This window comes from Papio anubis, chromosome 8 (assembly GCF_008728515.1).
Source record: "Papio anubis isolate 15944 chromosome 8, Panubis1.0, whole genome shotgun sequence".
Classification (NCBI taxonomy): Eukaryota; Metazoa; Chordata; class Mammalia; order Primates; family Cercopithecidae; genus Papio; species Papio anubis.
In genome coordinates, this window is record NC_044983.1 from 26,115,669 (window position 1) to 26,137,802 (window position 22,134).

At 49.5% G+C, this 22,134-nt stretch overlaps 1 protein-coding gene across 1 annotated transcript in view; it reads right to left on the bottom strand.

Annotated features, from left to right (window-relative positions):
• Positions 1-22,134, bottom strand: part of SCARA5 (scavenger receptor class A member 5) — a 124,056-nt gene that overhangs the window by 34,582 nt on the left and 67,340 nt on the right. Inside the window, exons 4-7 of the mRNA XM_009212751.4 lie at positions 17,934-18,608; positions 5,475-5,555; positions 2,960-3,058; positions 183-239 (exon numbers count right to left, since the gene is read on the bottom strand). Of these exons, the coding sequence (XP_009211015.3) occupies positions 183-239; positions 2,960-3,058; positions 5,475-5,555; positions 17,934-18,608 (912 nt within the window). The remainder of the gene's footprint in view (positions 1-182; positions 240-2,959; positions 3,059-5,474; positions 5,556-17,933; positions 18,609-22,134) is intronic.

Consider the following 22,134-nt stretch of genomic DNA (forward strand, 5'->3'; position numbering starts at 1 on the left):
CTGGGGTCTATCAGCATCTCTTGCTAGACCAACAGAGCCCTAAAAAAGGTAGGGAGCCTCCTTTAACACTTGAACCCCAGCCATGGCTCCAGCCTCTGAACCTCCAAACTCATAGAGCTGCTCGGGAGACAGCTAGCCCTGTGCCAACACCATATCCCGGGACCCCAGCAACATGTCCTTACTGGCATCCCCGGCTCTGTCTCCTTTCTCTCCTTTCTCTCCTTTTGGGCCTCGCTCACCTAAAACAGAGAAGGAAAACTGGCATTAGAAATGGAAACAAATCCTAATTGTGAATAAAATGTTACCTGCAGGAGACTGATGAACTCGAGACCAGAGAAACCCTCAGGCGGGAGCCAGCAGCAACTGGAGAGCCCAGCAGGCAGGAGAAGAGGGCAGCCAATTCTGCCACCTGCCCTGGGTACCCCGAGAAGGACGAGGCACGGGTGAGAAAATCCCACCCCTTCGTAAAGAACCAAAGAGCAGCCTCTACCAGCACAGCCTCAAAGAGCACATGGAATTTTGCAGGAAGAAGACAAGTCAAAGATACTCCTATTAAACACCCGGGGTTTTAGAAGTCCACATCCAAGTTTGTTCTAATGAGCCCAGGGGAAAACAAGGGAGAGGGGGCTTTAGTTAAATAGGGGGAGAGGTGGGTTCTACGTCAAGCAGGTTTTCTTGTGGGAGACACCATAAAACGTTAAGTGTGAGATACCAGGGAATTGTGGCATTTCCTTCCCAGGATATGGCTAAAGGAGATAGATAAAAGAGTATCCTCTTTGGCCAGCTGGCATCTCCCTCTACAAAGAAGTAGAAAATCCTGGCACCACTCGCTGGACATTAAAATGACAAGGGACTTCAATTCCAAGGACCTCCAGAAAGACATCTGCAAATCAAAAGCCCATGGACATGCTGTCTGGTGAAAAAAGAAAGCCAGCAAATTCCAGGGGAGAATGCCCAGGATGATCTAAGACTTGAAAAAAAAAAAAAAAAAAAGGCAGCCATATACATATATAGGAATGTGCTCAGAAAACTATCTGGCAGGGTATGCTCCAAAGCATTGACAGTAGTTATTCTAAAGAATAAGAGAGCTGGGGGAATTGAGGGGTGGAGACTTTTTGCTTTATGAACTTCTGTGTTGTCTAATTTGTTTTGTTTTTTTAATTAATTATTTATTTATTTTTGAAACAAGGTCTCACTCTGTTACCCAGGCCCAGGCTGGAGTGCAGTGGTGCAATCTGAGCTCACTGCAACCTCCACTTCCCAGGTTCAAGTGATTCTCCTGCCTCAGTTTCCCAAGTAGCTGGGATCACAGGTGTGCACCGCCATGCCCAGTTAATTTTTGTATTTTTGGTAGAGACAGGGTTTCGCCATATTGGCCAGGATGGTCTTGAACTCCTGGTCTCAAGTGATCCGCCTGCCTTGGCCTCCCAAAGCGCTGGGATTACAGGCATGAGTCACCTTGCCCAGTCTCTAATTTTATTTTCAACAAGCATGTGCTGCTTTTTTTTTTTTTTTTTTTTTTTTGAGACGGAGTCTCGCTCTGTCGCCCAGGCTGGAGTGCAGTGGCGGGATCTCAGCTCACTGCAAGCTCCGCCTCCCGGGTTCGTGCCATTCTCCTGCTTCAGCCTCCCGAGTAGCTGGGACCACAGGCGCCGCCACCTCGCCCGGCTAATTTTTTGTGTTTTTAGTAGAGACGGGGTTTCGCCGTGTTAGCCAGGATGGTCTCGATCTCCTGACCTTGTGATCCGCCCGTCTCGGCCTCCCAAAGTGCTGGGATTACAGGCTTGAGCCACCGCGCCCGGCCGCATGTGCTGCTTTTACAATCTGTTTTAAAAGCAACTTTTTAAAATGGGATCATAAAAGAAAGGAAAACCTCAGCCTGTTTCATCACCGACCAGAAAGTAAAATAAAATTTATCAGTGATCCAAGATCAAGAGATCACTCTAGACATGGGGTGGGAATGATTAGTAGTACTTTTTTCTTAGTTTTCATTTTAACAAGTGAGGAGTAGAAAGCCTGGGGAAAGAGCATCAGATGTCCTCATCTTCCGCAGTGATGCTAGGAGGTTTAGACAATCTTGAAGCAAGCATGAAAAGACATGTAAAAGTAGGTTCCCCTAAAAATAAACAAGGGGACTGCCTACAGGAAGAAGAGCAAATCAGAAAGAACATTTTTGGCACTGTAAATCTGAGAACTGAATTAAAGTTGTAAATCCTGGGGGAATAGAAGAGTATAGAGAAGGTCAGGAGTCTGGCAGGACTGGGGGAGGAGGGCTGTCCTGGGCCTGCAGCCCTGGTGTCTGCCCTGCGGGTCACCTTGCTGGCTTTCTTTGATTACATCTCTGGGCTGCAACCTATCATAACACTCCCTTGCATTTCTACAAGGACTTTAGCATTTGCACACATACATGCTCGCTCACTCCTCCTGACAGACCTGTGAAATATAGTACCATGAGGATTTCTAGATTTGTGTGTGTGTGTGTGTGTTTTGTTTTATTTTGTTTTAGAGATGAGCTCTTGCTCTGTCACCCAGGGTGGTGGCACAGTCATAGCTCACTACAGCCTCCAACTCCTGGACTCAAGAGATCCTTCCCACTCAGCCTCCCAAGTAGCTGGGACTACAGGTACGTGCCACCACACTCAGCTAATTATTTTATATTTTCTAGAGATGGAGTCTTGCTGTGTTGCCCAGGCTGATCTCAAACTCTTGGGCTCAAGCAATCCTCCTGCCTGGTCCTCTCAAAATGCTGGGACTACAGGCAAGAGTCACCACGCCTGGCTGAGAGTTTCTAGTTTTTAAGAGGAAAAACTAAATGCTTTAACAAGATGAAGCGACCTGCACAAGGTTGCCCCACTGGTCCATGGCACAGCGAAGATTAGAGTCCTGGTCCTCCATGCCAATGAGCACGTGCTACCTGGGACTGGTGGTGAGGCTCAGGGAAAACTGAAATTGTTATTACCTTTAAACCCCCGCATGCCCATTGGTCCTGTGGCCCCCAGCTTCCCATCATCGCCCTTGGGCCCGGGCAATCCTGGGGTACCTCTTTCCCCGGGCAGACCTGGGGAGAAAACAGACAAATGGCAGAGCCTCAGATGCAGAACAGGAAGGACCCTCAGAGGTCATCGTCAGGTTCAAGGCTCAGCCTCCCCCACACATCCTCTCTTAGCCTTTGTGTCTGTTTTTTTTCTGTTAATCTAAAGATGCCGCCACAGCAGAGTCAAACAGGTCCACACGGACCCACCCCATGCACACCCTGTATCCATCAGGCTCGGGACCCTCCCGCTAGAAAGGTCCAGTGCTGTTGTGAGTGACACAACAGGGGTGCCTATCCCTTTGGGGGTGTTCCTTTGCCCTTCAGCATGCTGGAGATTTAGAATCAGCAACACTTTTTTTTTTTTTTTTTTTTTGAGACAAAATCTCGCTCTGTCACCGAGGCTGGAGTGCAGTGGCACCATCTCAGCTCACTACAACCTTCGCCTCCCAGGTTCAGGCAATCCTCCCACCTCACCCTCCTGAGTAGCTTGGGATTACAGGCGCACGCCAGCATGCCCAGCTAATATTTGTGTTTTTAGTAGAGACAGGGTTTCACCATGTTGGCCAGGCTGGTCTCAAACTCCTGACCTCAAGTGATCTGCCTGCCTTGGCCTCCCAAAGTGTTGGAATTACAGGCGTGAGCCATCGCACCCGGTCTAGAATCAGTAAACACTTTTTTGAGCGCTTTCTGTGTGCCAGGCCCTGCTCTGGATGCTTTTCATAAAGTATCTCATTTAATCATCACAACACTGGGAGGGATTATTCTGCCTGTGTTACAAACGAGCCAATCGGAGCTCAGAGAGAGTAAGTAAACTGCCCAAGGTCACACAGCAGTGTTGGAGGCAGGATCTGAGCCCTGTTCTTGCTGAAATAAAAGTTCATGGTCAGTCAGCATCACTTCATGCTGGATCAACAGGGCTTACAGGAGGGGGGTGGGTGGAAGAAAAAATAGCTTCTCATTTTATTTAGGGAAAAAAAAGAAAAAACACAAAAAGATCCCTTCCCTTGCATACACACAGGGAGGTATAGCAAAAGGGATTGGAGGCGAAGTCAGTAAATGGATGGCCTGCTGCCGATCAAACCCCAGGGCTCTTGGCCATGAGGCCCCTTGGCCACCTCCTGCAGTGACAGCACCATGCAGAGCCAGCATAAACAAGTGCTTGACCGAGTGAGAGCCCTGGCCCCCATGAGGCCTGGCCTAAGGCGCAGTTATCTCTGCAAAGCAGAGCACCCTTAATTAACTGACTAATTGTTCTTTCCTGCTTGGAATGTGAGTTGGTTTGCTTTGGGCGTTTTCTGGGACTTGGAGAAATCTGTCTCCCAGTAATGAATTATTCCTCTAGTCCTAAGGTCCAATGGCTGGAAGAAGACGGGTTTCTCAGAGAGAGCTGATTGGGTTTCCTCCCTTTCCCTCCTAATACAACATACCTGTTCCCAGAGTCCAATAGCTCCACTGCCACAGAATTCTTGATTTAGCACAAGCTATGCCCCTGGCTCCCTATCTTATGATTCCCTAGGGCAGAAAATGCAGTTCCAGAGCCCCATGAGCCCCTGAGCAGCCTCAGTGCTGACTGTAGGGAGGTTCCCTGAGAGGGGAGGGCCAGGAGTGGAGACTGGGCTGGGATCTCTCCTTCCTCCAGGCACTGTCTCCTCTACTGTGTTTGCAACGTCTTAGAGATTTAGGAAGCAGAAGGTTTGGGGGTATAATTCCTAAAATAAATAACCGGGCACCTTTCTCCCTCTATTTCCTTTTCTTCCATCACTCAGAAGACCACAGTCTCCCAGCAAAATGTTGCCCACAGCACAGGCTGAGGAATGGACAGACTGGCGGGCAAGGTACAATGGACGAACTCAACAGGAGCGTTGGAGACAGCGAGTCTAAGAAGAACCTTGCCTTTCTAGAGGGCCCAAAGTACTCTCCCCACCAGCCACTGGCTCTTCAGGGCTGTCGCTGTGTGCAGCAGGATGGGGAGGGGAGGGAGCAAAAGGGGAAGGGATAGGCATTCATGACCCATTCGTAGACCTGGGCAGGGTCAGCAGGAGCCATGGTGGGGCGGGAGGGTGGCAAGTGGCTGCTGATCAGGAAACACTGATGGGACAGCATCTTTGAAGGGTTGGTCTGAATCTCAAAACATCTCCAACGCCTTCTGCATGCTCTGCTCACACAGACCCTGGCTCCCGGGCTGGGAAGGGGCTTCAGGGAGCTGCAGGCCTGTACGGTACCCTTTTCCTTCAGATTGTGGCACTTGCTAAGAAAAAGTATGTGCTGCATCCCATCGTGACACCAGCAACCTCTTAGTGTCTTGTTGGAACAGAGCGTTTGAGGCGGAGTTGACTGGGTGCTCCCCTGGGCAGCCCTGGCATTTATACCATCAAGAAAGTAGGTAGTAGAGATGGATTGGGGGTCTCTCCCAGATCCCTCCCAGGGGCATGCCCATTACCTCGAAGCCCAGGCAATCCAGGGATGCCAGGCCTGCCTTCCTTTCCTTCATCCCCCTGATCACCTTTGGGTCCCGGTGGCCCTGGAAAGGCAAAAACAGCACTGAGGTTAGGGGGTTGCCTTCTGGAACAGGACCAGGTCATCTGGAGAGGAAACAAAATGCCGTCTCTGTGGAGAGGAAGGGACAGCATTAGCTCTGGAAACTCACAGGGAACCCTCAGCCCAGTCTCAGGGGGCATCAGAAAGGCTTCCTGGAAGAAGTAATATCCAAAGTGAAATCTCAAAGAGAAAGAGGAGTGAGCTAAGTAAATAGAGGGTTGGGATAGTGTGCTATGGACCGAATATGTGTGTCCCCTCCCAAAACCATATGTTGAATCCCTAATCCCCAATATAACAGTTTTAGGAGGTGGGGTCTTTGGGAGGTGATGAGGTTTTGATGAAGTCACGGGGGTAAGCCCACATGATGGTTTTATAAGAAAAGACACCAGGGAGTTCTCTCTCTCAAATAGACACAGCAAGAAGGCAGCAGTCTGCACACCAGGAGGAGAGTCCTCACCAGAACCCGGCCCTGCCACACCCTGATCCTGGACTTTCAGCCTCCAGAGCTGTGAGAAATTAATGCCTGTTGTTTAAGCAGCTCAGTCTATGGTATTTTGTTGTGGCAGCCTGGGCTGACTAAGAGTAAAAAGGGACAATTCCAGGCAGAGGGAACAATCCCTACAAAGGTTGAAAGTGAAGACAGAGATATGTAAGCCACAGCGGGGTAAGAGGTGGGGGACACACTGGGATGAGAAAGTGGAGCTTTTAGAGACCCGGCCTGAGTGTTGGACTCAGCTTCTCCTGAGGGCACCAGAGGCCACAGAGGGGCCTGAGAGAAGAGCTCAACCAGATTTGCACATGAGGAAGATGACTCAGGCTGCAGTGTGGAAAATGGGTGGGAACAGGAGGGAGGCTGAGGCAGAGCTTTCAGTCCAGCCAGGTGGGATGTGAGACCCCTGGATGAGGAGCACGGCCATCAGAGGGTTGTCAGGGACATGAACAAGAGCTGCTTAGGAAGTGGAAGAGACTGACTTTGGTGAAAGTTGGGGAGGAAGAGGCCGGAGTCATGCTCAGATGTCTGGCTTTTGCACTTGGATGGAAGAGAAGTTTCTAATCTTTCCTGAGTGGGGCTGCCCTCCAGGCTGGGGCTCCTGCGTGCCAGGGATTCTGTCATATGTGATTGGATCCAGTCCCCACGACAATGCTGTGTGCTGCAGTTACTCATCTGAGACCACACAGCCCGTGAGTGAGTGAGGCAGCTGTGGTTTCAACCCACATGTGACCTGCCTGTGTCCACTCTGCAACACCCACGGGGCTAGACGTCTCACCAGTTACAGAATCTTCTTGCCAGCCATGGTTGCACCTGCTGTTTGCCACCCTCCTCCAGTCACTACCAGCTCTCAGGTGACTCACTGCCCCTTCCTCACAAAACCCTCTCTGACCCAGCGTGCTGAAAGTTGGTGTGAGTTGCTTGAATGCGTGTGCTTGGTGCCATTTGACAAGTAATCTCACCCTGCCTTGTCCTCTTGTCATAGTGATTGTGTCCCATCTTTCCTAAGAAAATTGCCAACTCCCCGAGACAGGACCATACCCTTTACATCCCTGTACCTGCTGTGAAGACCCAGACTCCAAGCTCTCACCTCCTGCTGCTTTTCAAGAGAAAATGAGGACCATGGGGCCTGGCATGGTAGTTCATGCCTGTAATCCAGCACTTTGGGAGGCTGAGGAGGGTGGATCACCTGAGGTCAGGAGTTCGAGGCCAGCCTGGCCAACATAGTGAAATCCCATATCTGCTAAAAATACAAAAATTAGCCAGGTGTGATGGTGGATGCCTGTAATCCCAGTTACACTGGAGGCTGAGCAGCAGAATTGCCTGAATCTGGGAGGCAGAGGCTGTAGTGAGCCGAGATCGTGCCATTGCACTCCAGCCTGGGTGACAAGAGTGAAACTCTGTCTCCAAAAAAAAAAAAAAAAAAAAAAAAAAAAGAAAAAAAAAAAAGAAAAAAGAAAAAAAAAGGAGGACCATGAAAAACAGCCTTTATAGTGTCCTTACCCCCTTAAATTCATGTCTACCAGGAACCTCAGAATATGACTTTATTTGGAAATAGGGTCTTTGCAGACATAATTCGTTAAGATGAGGTAATACTGGGGTAGGGCAGGCCTCAGTGCAATGGCTGGTGTCCTTGTAAGAAGGGAAAAGAGAGACACAGAGATATGAGAGCACATGTGGCAACAGAGACAGAGATTGGAGTGATGTATTCCCAAGCCAGGAAACACCAAGAATTGCCAGCAAGTACCAGCGGCTAGAAAGGGCCAAGGAAGGGTCCTCCCCCTGAGCTTTCAGAGGGAATGTGGCCCTGTGGACACCTTGATTTCAGACTTCGAGCCTCCAGAACTGTGAGAAAATAAGCTTATGTTAAACCACCAAGTTTATAATGTTTTGTTATGGCAGCCCCGGGAAACTGAAACACACAGACTCGCAGCCCAGCAGTAACGTCTTGCACAATAAATATTTGATGAATGAGTGAGTATATGAGATCAGAAGGTGTTAATAATACATAGAAAACAACCAGCCAGCCAAGATCGAGATGTACTGATACCTTCCTCACGCTGGCACTGTCCTCAGAACCTAACCAAACTTGACAGCTGTTTAATAATTCCATGGCACGCACGCAGGGAAAAAAGCAGTCAACAATTCTTCAATTCACAAGTAATACAAATGATTTAAGAAGGACTAGGTTTTGTGATCCCAGTTTTCAGACCACAGGACTGAGTCAGAGAACCTGCTGGGAATAGATCAAAGATGGCGCAGAAATTAAGGGCTGAGTCAGGAAGCAAATGTGCTCCACTACCCCTTCCCAGTGATCTCCCCTTAAGGCCAAGGCCAAGGCTGCAGCAAAGGGAACCGGGAGAGGGTGCCTGGCTCTCTGCTGCTGGGCTGGATGCCCACCCCTTTCTCTCTTCTCTGCCTCCACCACCCTGGGTGCTCCAGGAACCGAGCTGGTCACAGACGCAAGGGACTGCACCCTCCAATTTCAGCTGTCCCTCAGATGCAGGTGCAACCTGCAGGGGGGTCTTCCAGGCGTCCCTCTTGCCAAGGGAGGATGCTGCCCGAAGACCCTGATTTGGGACCTCTGGGTGGTAGACATCATCTGAAAGGTGGGCATTGAGTATGGATATCGAGTCTTGGGTTCAAGTCCTGATTCTATTAAATGTGGGTAAAAAAAAATTCCTTTCTCGTGCAGTTGTAGTGAGGACTGAGTGGATTCAGTGGCATGATGACTAGAGAAGGGCTTCAAAGCCTTGAGTGAGGGGGGCCATCCCGATCACCTCACTTTGCATAATGCCTCCTCACTGCAGAAAAAATAAAATAAAATAACACCTCCTCAGAGCCATTATAGGATGACAACTTCCAGGTATTCCTGGTGCACCTGAAATCACCCTGTGGAGTTTGGCTGGCTCATCCAGGGAGAGGCAGGTCTCAAGAACGTGCTACAGATGGATTTTTTTTTTTTTTTTTGAGACAGAGTCTGGCTCTGTTGCCCAGGTTGGAGTGCGGTGGCGCGATCTCGGCTCACTGCAAACTCCGCCTCCCGGGTTCACACCATTCTCCTGCCTCAGCCTCCTGAGTAGCTGGGACTCCAGGCGCCCGCCACCACGCCCGGCTAATTTTTGTATTTTTAGTAGAGACGGGGTTTCACCGTGTTAGCCAGGATGGTCTCCATCTCCTGACCTCGTGATCCACCCGCCTTGGCCTCCCAAAGTGCTAGGATTATAGGCGTGAGCCAATGCGCCCAGCCGGATTTTTTTTAAACATAACTATGTGTTTATGAGGGTCTTTACTAGAGATTAACTGGGAAGAAGGTGGGGTGGGCACCAATTCCCAGCACCATCCTCAGATGGTACTGGCCTGGCTGACTCAGAAGGGCTGATGATTTGGCCAGAGCCTCGAGGGGCCAAGCCGCCAGGTGCTCCGAGGACCAAGTGTGTCTTTAAATTACTGATGCTGCCTATAAGTGAAGCAATCTCGGGATCTGACTTTTTAGTGTGTTTACTGACACTATCCTTTCTTCAGAAACCCAAGCTGGAAATCTTGAGCCTGCTCTGATTCCTCTTTCCTCTCCCTTTTGCATCCCTTTCTAGCCACACGCTTCTGTGATTTGAGGCTTCTCATAAAGGAGGGTACTTCTCATGTCTCCACCTCCTTCCTCACTGCTTCCACCCTCGTCAGGTCCTTATGGCCTGGCTCTGGCCTTTATAAGAACCTCCCTGTCTTGTTCTCTCTCCAGCCCATGTGAGCCTTGCTGTCTGATCAATCTCTCCGAAAAAACAAAGCAACCAAAGGGACTCAGAGCATGGGGAGGCCCCTCACTGCACCACAGGCGCAGCTTCCCCTGTCAAGGCCCCTGCAGATCACTCATGATCTGACCCTTCTGCTGCAAACTTACAGCTCAGTGCTCATGGTCACCAACTTTCCTCCACCTCTGCATGCATGCTATACTCATGGTGTCCCTGAACATTAGCCAAATCCTAAGAGTCCAGTCCCTCTTAGTCCTGAGTCTGCCTTCATGCCCACTGACCTGGTTTGGCTGTGTCCCCACCCAAATCTCGTCTTGAATTGTAGCTCCCACAATTCCCATGTGTTGTGGGAGGGACTCAGTGGGAGGCAACTGAATCATGGGGGTGGGTCTTTCCCTTGCTGTTCTCGTGATAGTGAACAAGTCTCATGAAGTCTGTTGGTTTTATAAAGGGGAGTTCTGCACACACTCTCTTGCTGCTGCCATGTAAGATGTGCCTTTGCTCCTCCTTCACCTCCTGTCATGATTATGAGGCCTCCCCAGCCATGTGGACTGTGAGTCCATTAAACCTCTTTTTCTTTATAAATTACCCAATCTCAGGTATGTCTTTATTAACAGTGTGAGAACAGATGAATATACCCACCTTCTGATCTCTTAGTGTTGCACGGGCAGAGCCCCCAAATCTCAGAGCTGGAAGGAGGTGGGGAGATCCTTGTGGACAGTGCTCCTGTGGGAGCACCTGGAGCCTGGTCAGGCGGCTGCTGCCCACTCCCTGGGCACTATCCCCCACCTTGAACTGTGGTTCCCAAGGAGGACAGAATCTTCTATAGGGCACTGTCTGTGGCCTATGCCTTGCACACACCTGGCACACAATCGGGATCTGAAGAATGACTAATGCGTAGTAGCAGAAGTGCCATGACATCTGTTGTTCCAAGAGGTACCCAGGCGAGCTTTTTCACTTCTCAACTTTCTATACCATCCCATTTCTCATCTCTTCTGTCACCAGTGCAGGCCAGGGTACAGAGGTGGCTGGGACAAGGAGGAGCAGGGTCCTGGGGTCTCTGCTCAGACTCTGCCCACCCATCTAGCCCACTCCCCTCACGCTCCCCCCAGTGCAATTGCTCCCACCAGAAGCATCTTCCCAATGGGACGAAGGATCTGAGGCCAGGCATTCAGGAGAAGCACCAGGGTTTTCCTGGGGATCAGCCAATGGGAGGAAACCCATGCCTTCTCCCTTCCCTGATCCCAGAATACATGATGGGATAGGGGACTTGCATGGGCTGGAATCCGGGAACTGATGTGCCAAGAGCAAATTATGAGGACAGCTGATGAGCCTGGCCTGGAGCCAGCAGTACAGTCAAAACCACCCCTAGAACCACGCCAACCACAGGGCTGCTGACAGGGTGGAGTGGCTCAGCAAACAGCTCCACTTCCAGTACCCTCAAGTCACCAGGGGCTGGATTCTCAGCCCCTATCACCTTTACACTTTTGAGTGTTCTCTCTTTTTCATCACTTAAGGCATCTCTCTGGGACCCTGAGAAGTGGATGAGGCAGGCACTGTTGGTCCCATTTCACAGCCAAGGACACTCAGGCCTAGAAAGGTGCTGGGACTGCCCCTGCTATGGTCCTCAGGGCCCCCAGGGAGGGTGGTGGGTGGGGCTGGGGGCAACTCCACCCCCTTCCCAGCGGAGTCCATGTGGAAGGAGAGATGACAGCTTGGCTCACCACACAATGCCCCAGGGACCTCGGCCCAGGCCATGCTCCCCAGTCCTCAGTAGAGCAGAAAGGCCACTTTACCTGCCACTCCACTCAGTGATGTTCCCCACTTTCAGCAGGTCCCTACTACCCAGAAGCCAGAGTCCCAGTGTTAGCCTGGAATCCAAAGCCCTGCTCTGTTACGCCATCCCTTTATAAATATTTGCTGATCTGGACTCTTTAATAGATTTGTGTTGTTTCTCAAAAAATCAGCCTGCAGATAAATCTGCTTTGCAAACTTGTTTTCATGAATCCAGGGATGTATTTTTTCATCCCAGCCGGGTCACTGGATGGTTTTGTGACTTTGGCCAATCATCTCCCCTCTCTGGCCTCAGGATCCTCAAATACAAAACAAAAAGAGTGGACTGGATGATTTCAGATCTATTACCACTCCATCCGAATGCTGTGATTCCAGAAAACCTGCATCCTTGCCAGAGAGAGCCATCTCATGTGACGTTGCTCATGTTTCCCCTCCCGGGCTGCCTCCCCTCTCTGGTTGACTTTCCCCTCCTGGGCTGCCTCCCCTCTCTGGTTACCTTTCCTCTCCTGGGCTGCCTCCCCTCTGTGGTTACCTTTCCTCTCCTGGGCTGCCTCAACTCTCTGGTTAACTTTCCCCTCCTGGGCTGCCTCCCCTCTGTGGTTACCTTTCCTCTCCTGGGCTGCCTCAACTCTCTGGTTACCTTTTCCCCTCCTGGGCTGCTTCTCCTCTATGATGATCTAAGTTCTCTGCTTCTTTCAAACCCACAGGCAGATTTCAACAGACCTGATTAATGCTAAAAATCCAAAACAGAAAATAGAACCCCCACTGCAGATATTCACAAGAGAGAAACTGGAGACAAAGCTCATCAAAAACTGTATAACAAAGTAAGAGCATAAAAACAATTCGGGTCAAGCTCAGGAATAATGTAAATAAGCTCATATTTGAAAAAATACACATAGTTGAGTATTTGTGACTTCTCAGCCAGGAAAGGGCAAAGTGTGGGAATGCGGTGAGTGTACGTGTATATGTATGTGTATATATGTGTATGTGTATATGTGTTCATATGTATGTATATACGCGTGCATGTGTATGTACGTGCATGTCTGTATGTGCATATGTATACGTGTATGTGCAAACATGGGTACACATGGGTATGTGTGTTTATGTCTATATGTACAGGTATGTGTATATATATGTATGTGTATGTTTATGTATGTATGTAGGTGTGGATGTGTGTGTTTAAAAACCTTAATAGAGGAACTAGACAAAGCTAGGACAGAAAGCCCACTGCAGACAGCAGTATGGGAATGCCTGCAAGATTTTCTAGTGACCTAGCCCTTGTTCAAAAGCCAGGGTAGAGTTTGGTCTTGTTAAGGCTGCATGGTAAATACATTCAGATATACCAGCAGGAATCTTTTAAATAATAACCACCAGGCACATGGCAACAGAGACAGGGAGGCAGGAAAGACCCTAGATGCAGTGGCGATAATGAGAGCTGGAGGCCCAAGTGCTGTACAACTGTGAAGAGCCAGGAGCTCCAGTGCAGTGATCTGAATGTTTGCACCCCACCCCCAAATTCATAGGTTGCAACCTAATCACCAAGGCGATGGTATCAGGAGGTAGAACCTTTGAGAAGTGATGAGTCATGAGGGTGAGGCCCTTGTGAACGGGATCAGCATCCTTATAAAGAGGACTCCAGGGAGCTGCTCCATCTCTTCCACCAAGTGAGGACACAGCAAGAAGTCGCCATCTATGAACCAGAAAGCAGGCCTCAAACAGGCCCCAAACAGGCCCCAACTCTGCCGGCCCCTGGATTTTGGACTTCCCAGTCCTAGAACTGTGAGCAATAAACATCTGTTGCTTGTAAATGGCCCAGTCTATGGTATTCTGTTATGGCAGCCTCAACAGATAGATACACCCCACAAGAATCCAAAGCTTAAAGACAAGAAAGCAGGACTGAGATGAAACTTTCAGTTCAAGAGAACTGAGTGTAAAACTTAGTGTGAGGACCAAGGAAAGACTACATGGAGGATCCCACCAGCAGAACCCCGGCAAATGAGTGACCCAGGGCGGTTTCAGTTTGAGCCAAGGAGATTGGACTTAGAAACGAAAGAACCCAGATGTGAAGTGCCTGGGGAGGCCTGAGAGGGTACATTAGCAGGAGGCATGGTGACATCTCTAGCTTGGAAGAGGAAGGGACTGGAAAGTGCCCTGAATACAGGAAACGCGCTCTCCTCTCTTCACTGCTTACAGCTGGGAAGCAACATGCTTCTGTCCCAACAACCAGGGTTTCTGGGCCAGGCAGAGCCAATTTAGACCTCAGCTTTACCACTCGCCAGCTGTCTAAGAAACAGTGGGAAGGTTATTCAGGCTTCTCATCTATAAAGTGGGCAATAAGACCTTTTTGCAGGATGTGAGGATTTGTGGTCTTGAATGTCTATTTGAGAATTAATGTCAACAAAATGCCTGCCTCATTATAGGTGACAATTCACTGCAATTGCTATTTAATACTATTAGTTAGTTCCTGAACACTAATCCCCGTGAGGGGCAAGGGAGGTCAAGGAAAAAAGAAGACAGGAAAAGCTAAGATCCCAGGGGCACGGATTTGGAAGAAGAAATTCTATCTCCTTCCCTCCTTTGATTTCTAGGATGTGAAGGTTCAAAGAGACCCAGAACCAGGAAACCAAACTGGATAGGGGAAGCCTCTGATTGCCCAGTGTCAAGATTTAATAGTTGCTTTTACAAATATTGAGTCTCGGTTATGTGCATTGCACTCTTAATGCTGGTGGACACCGAGGCACCCAGATCCAGGTGGACTATGGGGTAACAGAATGAGAACCGGGCATTGGGCTTAAATGTCCTGATCATTGAATTGTACACCTAAAATGGGGTGATTTCATGGCACGTAAATTATACCTTATTAAAGCTGGATCATTACCAGCCATGAGGACTTGAGTAAGGCAGGGACTTCCTTCCTGAGCCTCAGTTGTTTTCCTGCCAAAATCCTACCCCGCCCTCTACAACATCTGCCTTAAACGACCTCATAGATTCTCCTCAGGTCCCATTTTAAAACAAAAGAGGGTACACAAAAGGGCTATGCAAACTGGAAAGGACGCAGAGGGCCCCATCATTACACTTTCGCTCTGATAAATGCAGAACCTGGGCGATCTGTGGAGTCAAGGCCAGATGTTCGGGAGTTATGCGGTTCGGAGTTGGCTGTCCCCAGCCATCTGCACCGCGCTGACATTGTCCGCGATGGAAACATGGCCATGCCTGCTTTTCATGGCGTTTGCGCCGAGCGTTCGATGGCGGCGCCACCATGCCAGGCCGATGATGAAGATGATGACAATGATGATGAAGACAGATAAAGGTGATGAAAGATGATAATGGAAGATGATGGAAGATGATATGAGAAATATTATGGAATATATAATGATGATGATGGCATGATCTGATGATGATAATGAAATGAAAGAGTGATGATAGGGCCGAGGAAGAAGAAAGAGGAGGAGGAAATGAAGACATGAAGAAAGGAAGAGGAGAGGGAAGAAGAAGAAAAGGAAGAGGAGGGGAAGAAAGAAGAGGAGGAGGAAGAGGAGGGGAAGAAAGAGGAGGAGGAGGAAGAGGAGGGGAAGAAAGAGGATGGAGGAGGAAGAGGAGGGGAAGAAAGAGGAGGAGGAGGAAGAGGAGGGGAAGAGGAGGAGGAGGAAAGGAGGAGAGGGGAGGAAAAGGAGGGGAAGGAAGAGGAGGAGGAAGAGAAAGAAGGAGGAGAAGGAGGAACAGGAGGGGGAGAAGGAGGAGGAAAGGGAGGAGGAGGAGAGAATAGAGGAGGAGGAGAGAATGGAAGAGGAGGAGAGAAGGGAGGAGGAAGAGAGAAAGGAGGAGGAGGAGAGAATGGAGGAGGAGGAAAAGGAGGAGAAGAAAGAAGAGGAGGAGAAGGAAGAAGGGGATGGGAAGAGGAAGAAGGGGAAGCGGAGGAGGAGGGAATGGAGAAGGAAGAGAAGGAGGAGGAGGAAGAGAAGGAGGCGAAGGAAGAGGAGGAGGAGGAGGAGGAGGTGAAGGAGGAGGGGGAGGAGGGCACTGCAGGTGGAGGAGCCTCTGGAGCACAGCTGTGACAGTGGGGAAGGTGAGCTGTGCTTCCAGGGCAGTGACGAGATGTGCCTCACTAGTCTGGATGCTTCACCCACGGCAAGACCATGTACGGCCCTTGAGTTAAACAATTAAACATTACCAGAACATCACATGTTTCTGGTTTCTCTTGAAACACAGGCAGACCTTGCCAACCTGGGCCCACCTTCCAGCCTGGCAAAAATGGGCTAGACCTGCCGTAACCCCTAACACTCCCCTGACATTGCAGTCTCTGCTCCTTGACATTGCTCACTGGCCCCTGAAGCAGTTCTCTCTGTGCCCCCTGGCATGAGCGGCAGTGGAGGAGAAGGCAGGCAGGACAGGATAGGAAAGCAGTGGGAAGTACACTCGCTCTGGGATCAGAAAGGCCGGCGTGTACGTGTACATGCTGGTCCATCACCTCCTGGCCCTGTGGCTGTGGGCAAGCTATGGAAGCTTCCTAAATCTCAGTGTGCTTGTCAATAAAATAGGGAAAACATCACTCCCTTGGAGAGCCATTGTTTTCAAAAGATGCGCACACGAGATACACCTGGCATAGTAGGTAACACATACTAGGCGCTCACAATGGTATTATTTGTGCTGATGGCAGACTAAGGAATTTCTAAGGAACCCAGTGGGCCTTGGGGAGCCACAGTGGGCTTTGAGCAGGGGGGCGATGTGGGAGAAGTGCATTTCATGAAAGGTGTTTCCGATGGTGTGTGCAGCAAGAAGGAATGGGTGGAGGGAAGGGAACCAGTTTGTCAGGAGTGAAGAAAGGGAGTTGGGTCTCTAGGCTCTATCATTTGTGGGCTCACGGCACGAGTACAATAGAGGCCCTACATTTTTGCATTTTTGTCATTATAGTTAAGATTACAAATGGGCTGGCATGCCATAGTCCCAGCACTTTGGGAAACCAAGATGGGAGGATCACTTGAGGCCAGGAGTTCAAGACCAGCCTAGGCAACATAGCAAGACCTTGTCTCTAAAAAGTAATAATTTTTAAAAACTGGCCAGGTGTGGTGGCTTATGCCTGTAATCCCAGCACTTTGGGAGGCTGAAGCAGGGGGATCATGTGAGGTCAGGAGTTCGAGACCAGCCTGGCCAACATGGCAAAACTCTGTCTTCTACTAAATATACAAAAATTAGCCAGGCATGTTGGTACACACCTGTAATCCCAGCTACTCAGAAGTCTGAGGCAGGAGAATCACTTGAACTTGGGAGGTGGAGGTTGTAGTGAGCCAAGATCATGTCACTGAACTCTAGCCTGACTGACAGAGTGAGACTCCATCTCAAAAAAACAAAACAAAACAAAACAAAACAACAACAACAACAAAAGGTAGCGCGGCATGGCAGAATGCACCTGTAGTCCTAACTACTTGGGAGGCTGAGGCAGGGGGATCACTTAAGCCCAGGAGTTCAAGGCTGCCGTGATCACACCATTGCCCTCCTGCCTGGGCAACAGAGCCAGACCCCAACTTGAAAACAAAAAACAAAACAACAACAAAAAAACCAGTTACAGGGCACCTGTAGTCCCACCTACTTCAGAGGCTGAGGCAGGAGAATGGCACGAACCCGGGAGGTGCATCTTGCAGTGAGCTGAGATTGCGCCAATGCACTCCAGCCTGGGCGACAGAGTGAGACTCCATCTCAAAAAACAAAAATAAAAACAATAACAAAACAAAACAAAAACAAAAAATAGTTACAAATGAAGCCAACAGATCGTTCAATGAAATACGTTCTTTTGCCTAAATGAATAAGTCTTCGTAAGAGCCTAGAAGGCCAGGTTCAAGTTTGGAATTCTCCAACTCCAGAATTCCACCATGGGAATGACACTAGAGGAGCCCTTCTCTACTCCCAGCCTGAGCCCCTTGTTCTGCCCCCAGCCTCAAGCTCTTGGAGGCTCCAGTGCAGCCATGCAAGCTCTGACCACCAGGCTCCCATTAGCCACCAGTGGGGCAACCTCTCACACCTAGAAGAGTGTCCACTGAGTTTGCTGTCTACCCCAGGGAGGTTTATCTGGGAAGAGATCTGTGCAAGCCCTGGAAGTGAGTACATGCCATCTGGGCAGAAAATTCCAGAGTCCTGTAGGGCAAGACTTAAAAGAGAGAGTATGCGCTAAAAGAGAGAGTATAGGCTAAAAGAGAGTATGGGCTGGGAATGGCAAGTGCACCTGGGGATGGGGTGGGGGGTGGGGTACTCCTGGGTCCTTGGGGAGGGGCATGCAGGAGGAAGACCCCATCGGGAGGGGCCCTGGGTGGAGGCAGCAAGGGCCTGGCAGTACCTTTGGCAAGGGAGATGTTCCGCAGCGCGATGGAGTGCTCCCAGTCCTTTAGGCGCAGGTCCTCGGTGACCGCGTTGAGCATGGCCAGCTCCTGCTTCAGCTGCAGCTCCATGCCCACGTGCGCCAGGCGCAGGCGGCGCGTGTCCTCGCTGGCGTTGCTCACCAGCACCCTCAGGTCCTGCAGCCGCGTGCGGTGGAGGGCCACGTCATAGGACAGACTGTGGTTGAGGCCGCGCAGCACGCCGCCCACGTCTGCCAGCTCCTCGCCCAGTACGCCCACCCTGCGCGCCAGCCCGTCCAGCAGGCCTGCGTGGCGCCGCAGCAACAGCTGGCTACTGTTGCTCTCCACCTGCAGCTGGTACAGCTCTCCCTGCGCCGCGTCGCTCTGCTGGCCGGTGCGGTCCCGCAGCAGGGCCACTGCCTGCTCGGTCTGCACCGCCTGCGCCTGCAGCCCCCACAGCGCGCCCTCCAGCCTCTGCACTGCACCCGCCAGCGCCAGCAGCGAGTCCGACTGGTTCTGCAGTGCGTCCTGCACCTTCCACACCTGCTCCGTCAGGTCCGCTTGCAGCGGAGCCTGCAGCAGCCGCAGCTGCAAGTCCCGGAAGCTCTCATTCAGCCGGTTCACATTGCGAGTCAGGGCCTTCAGGTCGTCAGGGGAGCTGCGCGGCCTGGACACTGCGGAGGAGGAGGAGGGGAGACGTGAGCACCGCTGGGGAGGAAGGCCCGGGTGACAAGAGGTGAACCCAGCCAGAGCCTGGCATGCAGTAGGTGCTCAATAAATGATAGATGAAACAAAAGCAGACGTGTTGGCTGAGCGCTTTGCTAGATCCCAGGCCTTGTGCTAAACCAGTGGTCCCCAAACCTGCCTGTACATTAGATCACCTGGCTAGGTGTCTCACCTGCAGAAATTGTGATTGCATTGGTATGGGGTATGACCTGGGCTTTGGAATTTTTCGAAGATCGAGAAGTAATTCTAAGTTGCAGACAAGTTTGTGAGCTGCTGTTCTAGTGTAACTATCATGGGTTAATTCAGTGGGCCCCTATGAAACTGCCAGTTGTGAATGTTGAAAAGCAGTTGCATATCAGCAGTTTCATGTAGGTCAGCTTAAGATGTTGGGTGGTGTTATCCTCTCAACTTTAGGTGGTGGGTACCTGCTGCAATCTGAATATGCCCCCCAAAATTCGTACGTGGAAACTTAATCACCAAAGTCATAGTAAGAGAGGGGGTCTTTAGGAGGTGATTGAGTCACGAGGGCAGAGCCCTCACGTATTAGATTAGCAACTTTATAAAAGACATTCGAGGGAGCTGTTTGCCCTTCCTGCCATGTGAGGACACACAGAAGGCACCATCCATGAGAAACAGGCCCTTACCAGACATGAATCTGCTGGTGCCTTTATCTTGGACTTCCCAGCCTCCAGAACCATAAGCAATACATTTGTTGTTTATAAATTACCCAGCCTATAGTATTTTGTTACAGCAGCCTGAACAGACAAAGACAGTACCATTCTTATCCCCTTTTACAGTTACAGCTATTAGCATTGCCCAGGGTAACAATTTACAGCAAGTAAACCCTAACTAAGATGGCTTGCTCCAGGACTGCCTAAAGGAAGAGCACCCCAGCAGCAGACTCAGCCAGGCTCAAGGCCACCGTGTCTATTTTCTGGCCTCCTGAGTTCAAGGCCCTTTCCCTTCTGCTCATGTGCCGTGCCAACAGCCTGTCTGGGTGTTCTTGGAGTGTTCTCATGACTTCTGATAAGCCATGGTGTCTCTTGGAGCCCCAGGGGCATCATGAGAAGAAACTGACATGAAATTATCAAGCTTTCCATTCTACAACAGCCCTGTCTCAATACTTGTCACCCAGTCAGAGTCCATGATTGGACAGACACAATCCAATGAAGACTGCTTTTATATTGATATGCTCCTTCTCTGTGTCTTCTACTTCTTTGTGTTGTTTGTTTGTTTGGAGACAGAGTCTCACTCTGTCACCAGGCTGGAGTGCAGTGGTTCGATCTTGGCTCACTACAACCTCCGCCTCCCGGGTTCAAGCGATTCTTCTGCCTCAACCTCCCAAGTAGCTGGGACTACAGGTACATGCCACCACGCCCAACTAATTTTTGTATTTTTATTAGGGATGGGGTTTCATCATGTTGGCCAGGATGGTCTCGATCTCTTGACCTCATGATCTGCCCACCTCGGCCTCCCAAAGTGTTGGGATTACAGGTATGAGCCACTGCACCCAACCCTGCTTCTTCTTCTAGATCCCCTAGTTCCTCTTCAGCAAGAAACCCATCCCAGTGATCCCCTACCTTCCTCTTGGAGGGTTCCCTTTTCTTGGTTACAAGCAGCTATTGCACAATACTAAGAAGAGTGATGTGTGTCTTCATCATTAGAATCTAGCATCCTTGTATCTCCTGGGAGGTCGTGGACTGTGCTGACTCAGGTATGCTACAAATCCTGAGTAGGGATGTCTAGGGATGCTCATTGTCTGTTAGCTGTGTCCTGTCCACAGCTGTTCCCCACTCTGCTCTGCATACCAGAGAAAGGGAAATAAGACCTGGTGGTGGGATAGGTAGGAGTTGGGGCAGATGAGGCACAGAACAAATTCCGCCTTGAACATCTTGGAGGTAACCGGGTAACCTGGTACACAGCTTGTTCAAACAATGAGAAAAATCAGATGGAATAAGTTCTCATTCAGAACTTCACATTGAGAATGGGAGATATAGCTTGTGAGGGCTCTCGAGCCATGGAAAGACCAGCTGTTACAATCTTTCAGTGATGCTTCTGGAAGCACATGGCATTTGTGGCTACCCTGGAGGAGATAAGTCATTCCAGCTTAGGCTTAGAGGCTCACAGGGCTGAAGGGGTCTTGGAGCCTTGCCTCGACTTCTCCCCTACCCAGCACTTTAATCTAAGAAGGTCACATTGCAAAGGGGTCTTGGCGCCCCTGCTTATACCAGTCTCTCCATCTTCAGTTAGTACTGACTGTCAGAATTTTCTGTATTCTGTTTGGACTTAAAATTTGCCTCCCTGTATTCAACTAGGAAAAGAGGAAGTCAAATTGTCCCTGTTTGCAGATGACATGATTGTATATTTAGAAAATCCCATCATCTCAGCCCAAAATCTCCTTAAGCTGATAAGCAACTTCAGCAAAGTCTCAGGATACAAAATCAATGTGCAATAATCACAAGCATTCCTATACACCAATAACAGACAAATAGAGAGCCAAATCATGAGTGAACTCCTATTCACAATTGCTACAAAGAGAATACGTAGGAATCCATCTTACAAGGGATGCGAAGGACCTCTTCAGGGAGAACTACAAACCACTGCTCAACAAAATAAAAGAGGACACAAACAAATGGAATAATATTCCATGCTCATGGATAGGAAGAATCAATATTATGAAAATGGCCACACTGCCCAAGGTAATTTATAGATTCAATGCCATCCCCATCAAGCTACCAATGACTTTCTTCACAGAATTGGAAAAAATTACTTTAAAGTTCATATGGAACCAAAAAAGAGCCTGCTTTGCCAAGACAATCCTAAGGAAAAAGAACAAAGCTGGAGGCATCATGCTACCTGACTTCAAACTACACTACAAGGCTACAGTAACCAAAACAGCATGGTACTGGTACCAAAACAGATATATAGACCAATGGAACAGAACAGACACCTCAGAAATAGCACCCCACATCTACAACCAACAGATCTTTGACAAACCTGACAAAAACAATAAATAGGGAAAGGATTTCCTATTTAATAAATGGTGCTGGGAAAACTGGCTAGCCATATGTGGAAAGCTGAAACTGGATCCCTTCCTTACACTTTATACAAAAATCAATTCAAGATGGATTAAAGACTTAAATTTTACCTACAACCATAAAAACCCTAGAAGAAAACCTAGGCAATACCATTCAGGACATAGGCATGGGCAAGGACTTCATGACTAAAACACCAAAAGCAATGGTAACAAAAGCCAAAATAGACAAATGGGATCTAATTAAACTAAAGAGCTTCTGCCTGGCAAAAGAAACGACCATCAGAGTGAACAGGCAAACTACAGAATGGGAGAAAATTTTTGCAATCTACCCATCTGACAAATGGCTAATATCCAGAATCTACAAAGAACTCAAACAAATTTACAAGAAAAAAGCAAACCACCCCATCAAAAAGTGGGCAAAGGATATGAACAGACAC